This window comes from Pipistrellus kuhlii, unplaced genomic scaffold (genome assembly GCF_014108245.1).
Source record: "Pipistrellus kuhlii isolate mPipKuh1 unplaced genomic scaffold, mPipKuh1.p scaffold_m20_p_6, whole genome shotgun sequence".
In the NCBI taxonomy this organism is placed as follows: domain Eukaryota; kingdom Metazoa; phylum Chordata; class Mammalia; order Chiroptera; family Vespertilionidae; genus Pipistrellus; species Pipistrellus kuhlii.
Window position 1 is genome coordinate 12,350,833 of NW_023425562.1, and position 12,083 is coordinate 12,362,915.

General features: G+C 37.3%; 1 protein-coding gene across 1 annotated transcript in view; it reads right to left on the bottom strand.

The window, feature by feature from the left end:
- Window positions 1-841: 841 nt before the first annotated feature.
- Window positions 842-12,083, bottom strand: part of RIT2 (Ras like without CAAX 2) — a 225,943-nt gene continuing 214,701 nt past the window's right edge. The window contains exon 5 of the mRNA XM_036419267.2: window positions 842-1,416. Within this exon, the coding sequence (XP_036275160.1) occupies window positions 1,186-1,416 (231 nt within the window). The 3' untranslated portion in view covers window positions 842-1,185. The remainder of the gene's footprint in view (window positions 1,417-12,083) is intronic.

The following is a 12,083-nucleotide window of genomic DNA, read 5'->3' on the forward strand; positions in this document are numbered from 1 at the left end:
CTCATCCTTCCTTGTTTCTAATTTATAATAAAAACTGTCCCAACCCATAAAGATTGGCTTGCTGGGTTCCTTCTCAAGCTTAGTTGTCTGTTCATGGCTTTCCTTGTAACATCTGTCAGTTAAACATTCATAACAGTTCTTTCTGGTAGGGTGCTTTTTGAGCTAGATTTGAATAAGCCAATTCACCCAATGGGGTAAAAGAGTTTATGGACAATTGCATTTTACTTTGTGATCCTTTGTAAAACAAACGAGGAAAAGGTCCTCTGATTGGTGGTGGTGCATGGTTTGAGTCGGAGAAGATCAGAAATGTTGGCAAAATAAAGGAACTTAGGGTCTCTGGAGCTAACAAGCCTCTTGCTCTGCAGATATCCCCACCACAGGTGAGGCAGCCCTAAGAGGGACACCAGTAGGGTGTCCTTTTATGAGTATATGAGCGACCCAATTCACAGTAGCCACCTCTCCTTAATACAAAGTGGATACCCCTTTGCCTCAGCCCAGTGACTTCACTGATAATTTCCCCCAAACACTGTAAATATGGGGATATTTCCCTTCAGTCCTCCAGTGATCCTCAATCAGTTTCTGTTATTAATTATTCCTCTGAGGGTCATCGATGGAGCCTTCCAGAGACAGCACCACAACTCCAGCCTTTAGGAAGCTCCAGGCTGCAGAGGCCTGCTCTGCACCCCTGCCTGAGCAGCTTCATTATTTACTGAAGTTCCTAGAATGCAAACAACCAGAGGCTTATCAGGCAGAGGCAGGTCCCCGGAGCCTTTTATCATTCTGTCTGCATTTTTGAATATTCCCTCTATAACCAGACAGCATACCAAATGAAGCTAGACTCTTTGAAGGGAAATGAGTCAATTGGAATGTCAATTTTATTTAGTCATATATTATAAAAACTAAACAGCATATCCAACTGATTGACAAAACTCATCCAACTGTTAAGGGCAAAACAAAACTATCTCAGGAGGTACAGTTATGCAGATCTTGCTTTTACCTACAGGCAGATTGAGAGAGAGAGAGAGAGAGAGAGAGAGAGAGAGAGAGAGAGAGAGAGAGAGAGAGAGAGAGAGAGAGAGAGAGAGAGAGAGAGAGAATTGAAGTAGAGTGAAACATCTGGAATTGTCTAACTGATAAAATTCAGAAAGAGAGAGAGGAAAGAGGGGGAGTTAGAAGTGAGGCTAGCTAGCATGCCAGGTTTTCTCTTTTCTTCTTCAATGAGCCCTTTAGCTTCTTCCACAGGCTGTCTTTCCTCTTCAGTTTCTTTCCTGCCAGAGATGGCACAGACTCCTTCTTGCGAATTTCTCTCACTAAACCGTGAAAGGCATCATCGATGCAGAATCTGAGGGCTGCTGAGGTCTCGAAGAAAGCACAGTTATATTCTCGGGCCAGACCCAGCCCTTCTTCTGTAGAGACCTAGGGGAAAATAAATGATGTTAGAAAGAGAGGAAAAGAGATACTTAGATCAAAAAGCATGTTCTCTACCATGGCTGAGAGCCAGTTACATTAAAAAAAAAAATAAAAAAATAAAAAAAAAAAAGGTAAAATGTGACTATGTTTTAAGGGAAATTTTGTAGAATTTCTGAACCTGAAGGAAAAATGAAAATCAGAATCTCTATAAAGGCAACAGGTTAGAACTTAAAAGTGGAAGTGGAAATTAACCCCTCGGACCAGCATAGTGGTAAAAACAAAACAAAACAAAACAAAACAAAAACCCCCCACACAAAAATATGGCTTTAGATTCAATCTGCTTGGTTTCCAATCCCAGATCTCCTTCTGTTTACTAACTTTGAAGCTTGGAGAAATTTCTTAACCTTCTGGCCTCAGTTTTCTCATAGGTAACACAATATAATAATAATACCTGAAAGGCTCTTTGTTACAGTTAAATCAGGCTTCAATACAAAATGCTTTGAACATACTGATTACACAAAGCTCTGCAACCATTCGTTATTAATTATAGTTTAGAGCTTTCAGTTAAGAATAAGTCAGAATGAAGTTGTCATAAAACTCAAAATATAATTTTTAGGTGAAAACACTCAAACAAACAACAAAACGCCACGAATAGGATAAATAAACTTTCCTCTAGCAGAGTTCTTCAGAGCCACTTAGAATGTGTTTGTGTGAGTGTGTGTGTGTGTGTGTGTGCGCGTGTATGACTTAGTGTGTTGTGGCTCATGCTATTGCAATAGGTCCTCTATAGATGATAAACTGACAGAAAGTCAGAGACTATGCCTCATTTATCATTCCTCTAATGTCTACTGTAGTGCCTGGTGCCTAAATCACCATTAGATCATATGTGGATTCAATAAGTATTAAGATATAAAAATAAATGGTGCACAAATATTTAAACAGTGGATTATATGTCATTGTAGCTGGGTGCTAATATGTCACTGTAGCTGGGTGCTAATAATCTTGTTCAAAATTTAGCACTCCCGTTAAGTTCTACTAGAATATTCACATGGGCTCTAAGAAAGCAGGACCAGGCTGCCTTTATTCACTATGCCTGAGAGCCTTTAGCTTATACTGGTCTATTGTTTTCTTAAAGTTAACTTGATGTTTGTATATTTCTATGTTCCCTTTTTTTCGGCCAAATGGAAGTCTATGGTGAACTGAAAACTCCATCAGTCTCAAAGGGTGTGAGTGGGACCATGACGAGTCGAGTTTCAGTTCACCCATGTTGGATATGCAGCATAAATAAGAAATAAACTTTGGTTTTTTAAGCTACTGATATTTTGGAGTTGCTTATAAACTGAGTTAAATCACCCCTTCTTAACTGGTAAGAGCACATTATATTTCCAACAGGTGTCTGAATAGGGAGGTGGAAACAGGTCTATGTGATTCCAAAGCCAGGGCCTTTCTAGTCTGTGTTAGGTTAACCTCACAAGGGCAGATAAACAGATGAGTACAAAGAATGTCTGAATTCTCTTTTCTCTTTTATACTTCCTGGCAAATACACCAATTCTTTTCTGTGCATATTTCTGTCTTATAATAACATAAGAATACAGCTAAAAGTATCCAACTGAAGTGATTAACATTCTCTCTTACTAGCAAATAAACAAAATCATAGGTTTATTAAGTAACTGGATTTATTCCCAAGTAATCACAGGTGATAATCTTACCAAATGTTTTCACACCCTGTAACGTGTGTTGTCCTTTATTTTTTAGTCTCCTGTAACAGTTTTCTCCACCCAAGAGCCAATGACACATGCTTTACGTTTTTCTATAGCAACAGCAAATGTATGGTGACATTTTTAAAATTACAATAATTAACTCTTATTAGACTATATAAAGACACAAAAAAACCCTCAAAATCCATAGCTTGTAAAAATATTTATGTCTTGCTTCTGCAGCCCATTAGCAACTGGAGCATAGACTATGCCAACTGAGCTCATTGAGCTCACACTGTTTGTTGGTTGGGCTCTGGTTTGCCTCTCCTGTCTCCTTAGTCTGGGACTCAGACTAGAAGAGCAATATTCCTGGGATATGGTGTTCCCATGACACAAAGCAGGTGGTCAAAAGGGAGATATCATTTTACGTACATCCCAATGATCAATGACAAATGGAGAAACCTAAGGTCAATAAAGCAGTATGTATACTCACTCACATGAAGGATGGCATGATGGCCGGGGGGAGGGACAATTTTAAAGAAATGATAGAATGTAGCAAAATCAGTTATATGTAAATACAGTACACTTTCCAATTAAATGAGACAAAGATTGTCAGATCAGATATTTTATTTTTAATCAACTTGAAACACCTTCATATAAGGACACGAAAGACTAAAATTTGAATGGAAATGAATACAAAGCTAAGCTAGTATACTGACATAATATTAAACAAAGCAGACAGTTTAAAAATTACTAGAGTTAAAGGACAATATTTTAAAATTATAAAACAATAAATCTATCATGAAGATGTTATACTTATAAATTTATATATACTAAAAATTATAGCCTTAGTTTGTAGGAAAAAAAGTGGATAGAACTACAATGAAAAATTTTAATGAAAGATTTTAACAGATCTCCATCAGCAGTTGAAAGAGTAAGTAGACAAAATGTCAATAAAAATATAGAAAGTTTGAACAAAACACCATCAATCTAATTCATATATATATCGATATATATATATATATATATATATATATATATATATATATATATATATATAATGCTATACTGAAAAGTTTACATTCTTTTCAAGTGATCCAGGAGCATTCATAGAAATTGACTTCATGCTAAACTATAGGGAAAGTCTTAAACATTGCAAAGAATCAAAATCACAGCATATTCCTCCAAAACAAGGAATTAAGCTATAAATTAGTTTTATAGTTTTAATAGGAAGATAACAAGGAAATTACCAAATATTTTGAAATAATATACTTAGTCAATAAGTAAAAAAGATATTACACAAAAATTATAAAATATTTGAAACTGAATGATAATGAAAGTACATCATATTACAACTTGTGGAATATCAAAACTTTCTTTAAAATGATCTTTATAGAAGTATATGCATGTTTTAGGGAAATAGAAACACTCAAATTTAATAATCAAAGTAGAAATGTTAAAAAGTTACAAAAAATGCCCAGCAAATTTAACACAAAGCAGAAAAAAAGGAAATTAAAAAAAAATAAACACAAAAATAAATAAGTAGAATACAATCATGGAAGAGAGAAAACAAAACCTGAGGTTTTTTGTTGTTTTTTTTTGTAAAGTTGTTAAGTTAGATGCATCCTTTTAAGACTTTCTCAAGAGCAATAACAGTTCAGGCATATTTCCCAGATGAGGAATGAGTGTTAGATAAGGGCTAGACAGACAGACCAATACAATGAAATATAGAAGCCAGAAACAAGACCAGATATATATGGGCTTAATATATTATTAGGCTGGCATTTGTAAATCACTGGGAGAAATGAAAGTTCATCCAATGGCACCCTGACATTGGCCTATCATTTTGGATTATTTTTGACATATGGAGATTATTTCTACCAGAACAGGAAGAAAATTTTTCTTTGTGGAGAATAGAAATAAAAAGGAATTTGAGCGAAGTCTTTAAATATACAATATTTTTTACACATTTGACAAACACATCCTATATATAATATATAACATCCTATATAATAAAAGCCTAATATGCTAAGTGTCCAATCATCCAGTCATCCATTCAACCAATCAAAGCGTAATATAATAATAATATGTAAGGCCTCTTAACTACTCACTATGACATGCACTGACCAACAGAAGCAGACAGTCAACTGGTCAACCAGTCACTATGACATGCACTTACCACAGGGTGGGTGTGGGTGGGCAGACTCTCCTACCAGTAGATTAACTTGCTGCTGGTATCTAGTTGACATGGACTGAGCAAGATGAGTCAAACATGCCCTGGTTCCCTCCTCAGCTGGCCAAACTCCTGCGTCCCTTATTAACCCTGATCATGCACCAGTGGGGTCCTTTGACCTGGCCTGTGCTTTCTCACAATCTGGGACCTCCTCAGAAGAGCACATTGATTGTCAGGTAGTTTCATCTCTATAATAAAAGCCACAGTAACTGTTGTTGCAGAACAACTGGAACAGCTGATAACTGTGATACAAACTGACCACCTAGGGGCAGACACTCAATGCAGGGACTGCCCCTTTTGTGGTCAGTGTGCTCCCACAAGGGGAGCACTGCTCAGCCAGAAGCTGGGCTCAGGGCTAGTAAGTGTAACAGTTGTGGTGGGAGCAAGCAGGTGGGTGGTAAGGAGAGAAGGGTCCCAGACTGCAAGAGTGCACAGGCCAGGATGAGGGATCTCCTCCAGTGCATGAATTTTGTGCACTGAGCCTCTACTATATTTATGAAATGTTTCCTATTTATAAAAATTCAAACATTACAAATTAGTCATTGGGAACATCAAAATTCAGTTAAAAGTTCAATTTAACAGCTAATATAATCCTACCTTATAAAAGAGTAATAAGCAAATTAACCATCACTCTGCTCAAGCCACGCCCACCAGCCACACCCACAGACAATCAGAGTGAATATGCAAATTAAGCCCGACCAAGATAGCTGCAGACACAGAGGGGAGTTGAGAGGCTTGGGTTTCCCAGCAACAGAAGAAGCCAAGCTTTCCACACACCCTGGCCGGCCTAGACCTCCACCCAAGGATGCAAAGTTTCAATTATAGAAGACACATAAAACCAAACAGAAATGGCAGCAGCCATGGAGCAAGCAGGAGGCTTGGCTCTGCTCCAGGCTACAAAGTTTCAATTGTAAAAGGTAAATCAATTCCAGATAGCAGGGCCTCTGCTGGGGTCCCGGAGGCATGGCTGGCCTGCAAACCACCACAGGCCTCTCACCCAGGCCACCCCACATCCCAAGGGAATCCCCCACCCTGATCTAGGACACTCTTCAGGGCAAACCAGCTGGCTCCCACCCATGCACCAAGCCTCTCTCCTATCTAATAAAAGAGTAATATTCAGATTGACCATCACTCCAACACACAACATGGCTGCCTTCATGTGGTCAAAGATCCTGTCCCTATGTGGACACAAGATGGCCACCACAAGATAGCCAGCAAGGAAGGGCAATTGGGAGGCACCAGGCCTGCAAGGAAGGGCAGTTGGGGGTGATCAAGCCTTCAGAGGAGTGCAGTTAGGGGTGACCAGGCTGTCAGAGGAGGAAACTTGGGGGCAAACAGGCTGGCAGGGGAGCAGTGAGGCATCAATCAGTCTGGCATGGATTGGTTAGGGGGCAATCAGGAAGGCAGGCAGGTGAGCAGTTGGGAGCCAGCAGTCCTGGATTGTGAGAGGGATTGGGTCTAAATGGGCAGCTTAACATCCCTCCAGGGGTCCCAGATTGAAGAGGGTTCAGGCTGGGATGATGTACAGCCCCCACCCCGTGCACTGGGCCTCTAGTTTTAAATAAAATTGGAAGACAAATTCCATGCAAAAAATCTTATTGAAATCATACACAGTGCAAACCTATAACAGATGACTTAACTGCCTATTTTATTAATTGCAGCAGGTTGAAGTATATTTAACTTGGTAGCAGATAATGAGTAAGTGAAGTAGGAGTTAGAAACCCTCTATTTAAAAGCATGAAATATATTCCTAGATTCATTATCAGAATATTAATTTTATGTTATTTAATTAATAACTAGATAATTTTCATATTCGTTATAGAGAAATCTAAATGGAAATTAAACTTAGAACAAAATATTTAATCTATATTCCTTTGCAATTTTTTATTAGATTAGTGACCTAAAGTTTTTACTTTTTAAGAAAAAAGTGAAAACATACTTTAAAAGCAAATTTCCTAAATTCAATAAATTCCATCTCACACCAATATTGAAAAACCATAAGTTTTATATCCCTACCTGTAATGTTAGAATTGATATACTATAAACTGAATATAAGAACTTGAGTCCAAACATGTAAGAAAAAATTATTTTTACAGATTCTGGGTTTTATGCTTAGTAATCATGATCAGTTTGAAGTTCGTAAATATTTCAACAGTATCATTAGGAATAATTTTAATCCACTAATGGTCTTCTGATTGGTTCAGAACCAGAATAACATAATAAGAAGTAACAACTTTTACATTTGGGTTTAAAACAAGGGCAATTAACATAATATATTATAATTAATATACCTTATTTATCCAAATTTTAAGTAAAATTAAATATTTTTAAATTATGAGATTTTATGCACGTTATAAAGTAACTGCTAAGAAAAAAGTACAGTGTTATGAAGGAATTACATTTTTTTTCTCTCAATGAGTAATTTCAAGCCCAGAATCCCTAAACAAATGTGTCAAGGTCACACATGTATTTAAGTAAAACAACCATCGAGTTTTAGTCTCTTCCATCAAGTGTTGTTTCCAGGTCTGTTGGCTCTTTTTCATGGGATCTGTCCAGTTCTCTTTGCTAGTCTCCTATATATGCAATTAATTATTCTGATGTGATGTGTTTCAACATCAGATGATTCTTAAATGGTAAACAAATGGCATAGAATAGCTTACATTGCAGTTACATAAAAATAATTTAAATAAATACAGAAACATGGGGAAGTAAATATTATAAAAAGATTATTTAGAGTGGGGGAGGAGCAGTCATTGTAGCTACCATTATGCCACCATGTCCCTCAATTGGAAAAAAGGGGGCATCTGTGATTAAAGATGCCAACTGGAGGCCCTAGGAAGCACTGGCAGAAAAAAAGAGGAATAAAGGAAAATGTTTCATACAAGTAACAGCACATTTCAATGACCCAGGGGAGCCATCTTTCTAATATATATGACCTCCTTCACGGAGGAAGATCACTGTGGAATATACCAGAGGAGGTATTAGAACACAGCCACAGCTGCTTGGGGGGCTAATGAGACTCCTGAGCAAGCAGAGCCTGTTCTACTCCCTGCTCAGCTACTAGTGGGCAATGCAATTATGTTGGCCAGTTAGAGCTTTGTTCCCAATAATTTGCTGAATTCAGGAGATTCATTGCTCTTTACAACTTTTAATATTTTATCTGAACTCTGGCAAAAGTAAATTTAGATTAAGTTATTGTTACGGTATTCAGGGTAATGGTGGTTGTCTAGTAGGTGATATAATTCTTAAGAGCACAAAAGGAAACTGCTCAGCTGTAATTGCTAACCTTGAATGAGGAGAGATTGGCAGAATGATGGGTCTGGCTCTCCCAGGAGAAGCTTCATAAGCAAAATATCTTCACAGCTAAGCCTTCTGGGCACTGTTAAAACATTTAGTGCATAGAACAAAGTCTTCACAATTTGTTTTATATATTTTTGATGTGTCCCTGTCTATATTCCACTTGATTCCTACCCCTGGAGTTATTAATTTTCATTATAGAGCCTACATATTCAAGGTAGCAGGAATCATAGTTTGCTGGCAAATTTGGAACCAAGCATTTTATCTGTTAACTTAAAGGAAAAGCTTCCCAAACTCATATTGTTCCATTTTCCTTTTGCATAGTTGTATAATCAGTTTTGATCAGTTTCAGCAATAGGAGTAGCTTTGCCGATTTCCTTGACCAGGTCCAATGGAAATGCATTTGATTTACTTAACCTAATTTATTTGTTTGCTTGTTTAGCCTGTGAATTATTTATTATTTTCTTTTATAATTTAAAGGTATGTGCATAGATGTCATATCAAACTCCTTGCAGGGAAAATCAAAACAAACAAAGCACTGACAAGAAAGTCCTTCCCTCAGCTGCAGTCACTGACCCGTGGGGAATTCATTGTTGACAGACCAACAACTGGGCTTACAGGGTGTTTCATCCCAGGGTGTTCTCTCTGTCCTGCTATTTTCTCCAATTCTCTTTTCTAGATAGGTGAAAAACAAGTGTGACCTATAGTAAGCAGAGGTTCAGCTGGAAAAGAGATGTCCATCCCTTCCTAGCAAGTTACTCTAACTTTAGGAGAAATTGTCAAGGAGGAGGGCCAGCATCTCTCTACCCTTCTCCAGGGTGGAAGAAGGGGAAACACTCCACACCTTAGCTTTGAGAATGCAGATTCCCACCCCCTCTAACTTCAACTTCCCAGTCCCTGAAATTGTCCGTTATAGCCTGGGAAGGGGGTGGAGATCAAGAAAAGGTAGAATAGGAGTCAACTAAGCCATTTGGTTGCCCTTTGTATTATGGAGTACCTTTTACACCTATGATCCACATCTCTTCTACACAAATCTTTTCATTTTGCTGTTTTCCCTGCTTTTCTTATAATAGCTCATTGAACCCCATTAACAACTCTAAAAGATAGGATTTTAACAATGAGAAAACTGAAGTACAGAAGTAAGTTTTCCATTTTCCTTCTTTCACACTTCTTTCAGAGCTACTCAAGTCTTCACAGGTCATTCCAGTCTTAGTGATCTACTTGGCTTATGCTCGCTCTGTAATTTATAATCCAACCGCCAGGTAGCTACATTCTGTTCATTTGTATCCCCATCCTGACTAGCCACAAACTTTGCTGGTGACAAATATTTAATTTTAATGATTGTGATAATGAAATCCCATCAACAGTGGCTGGTGACTGAAAGAGTTCAATGTAATGAATTCATTAAACTGAAATTCCAACAGTCATGGTATTAATTCCAAATTTATTTGTGTCATAGTGTGGCTTTTATCAAGACACTTGACAAAGTCTTGCTACAGTGGATGTGAGTATGGATTCTGGAATCAGATTGCTAAAATCCAAATTCTGGTTATACCACTTCTTAGCTATGGGCTCTTGGATAGTTGTTTAGTCTTTCTTCTGTACTTCAGTTTTCTCATTGTTAAAATCCTATCTTTTAGAATTGTTAATGGGGTTCAATGAGCTATTATAAGAAAAGCACTTAATGTAGTTCCTGGCATACTGTGCATTCTCAATAAATGTTACCTTTTTATGTCTGAAGAGATCAGAGGAAATTTCCAACTCTTTTAGATCAAATGTTGGCCCTGCTTAATTTTTTTTCTATTTTCCACCATGACCTATAAATCTTACCTGATGTTACCTTTGTCCATTTCCCTATGCTTAATTCACACTACTCTCCCCTCATGCATTATATCCAGCCATATACTAGTCCTTCCACACATGCCCAGTGCAATCTTCTTGACTTCAAGTATTAGCACATGTTATTTTCTCTGCCAAGGATTGTGCTCTCCTTGGTACTTATTTTTTTAATCAATTGTATTCTTGTTATCATTCATTTTCCAGCTTAGGTGTACCTTCACTGAGATACCTTGCCTAGCTTTTCTCTAAAAAATATTCTCAATATAGCCTGTAATTCTATCCCATTTCTCTATCTTATTTCTTTTTGGGCATTTAATTACTCTCTGAAACCCATATTTTGTTCATGTGTTTATTTGCTTTCTTCCTCCAGGGCAGTATAAGATTTATTAGAGCAGGAATTTTTTTTTTTTTTATTTATCACTGTGCCTCATCTCCAACATAGTGGATGGCACTAGGTAGGAACTCAATATTTGTAGATTGACACTATTGGAATAATGGCCATGGAATACAGATGGGGTTACAAATGATAGAGGAACTAGTTGTTGGTTAGGGAAATGGAAAGACATAAAGGAAATTTCAGGTCCCTGTGATCATTACCATGATTGTAGCACTGAGGCAGCATTTATAAGTAGTGTCCAGGCCCTTATGAGTGGTTCTTGGCTTCCTGAGGGAGGGATCCTTTGTATGAGACTTCAATGACAAGTAAGAATTACCTAGGTTGGTGGGAGGTGAATGGTGTTCAGGGCAGAACTGAGTCTAAGATAGAAGGACTAACTAAGGCCCGAGGCAAAGGGATAATGAAGCATTTGTGAAAGTATCAGTATTTAACAGATTTAGAACAGAGCATGAGAGAAGAGGAGTGAACAAAGAATACAATTAGAAGAAATTAGTGAGCTCAAATGCCTAATTCACTTAGATTCATATGAAATTTGTTTGGTTCCCATCAATTGAGTAATTTTAAAGAAGAGCCTATATCTTGAGTGCCTCATCTGTGCAAGAAGATGTAAAATTTTTTTCACTCCTGCTATTCTGAAAATATATTGATTGGATGGAGGGAAAAGCAAGACATAATAAATTAAATGGCATAGCCAGTCCTTTGGAGACACAGGATGGTAATGGCTCTAGAGTAAAGGGTTTAGACTGCTTTGTACAAGAGACATTTGAAGTCTCCAAGGCCTTGTGCTTTTCATCCAAGAAGCCCTGGTATGCTGGGGGGAAAGTTGCCATGGCAGCCAGTAGTTGCTATGAAGGCAAAAAAGACAAGGTTAATGCTCAATATTTTGCTAACAGCAACATCTACCTTCTTCTTTGAATTTTTCTCCTAAGGGCTTTACTTTTAAAATATCTTGTTAAAATTATAAATAAATAAACCTAGGCAGGATATGAAATATATATGCTGGAGTATGTATTCAAAAGTATACATATATGTATGTGCATGCCTAATAATATTTTCCCATATTTTTATACTAATAAATTCATGTATATTTGATGTGTATTAAAAGTAGGAGTCTTCTGAACCATCAGGGGATTAGTTATTAGGAATAATTAAGTTTTGAAATGACCCAAAATTTTATGTTTTAAGCATGAAAAAATATCTGAGTGGTTAA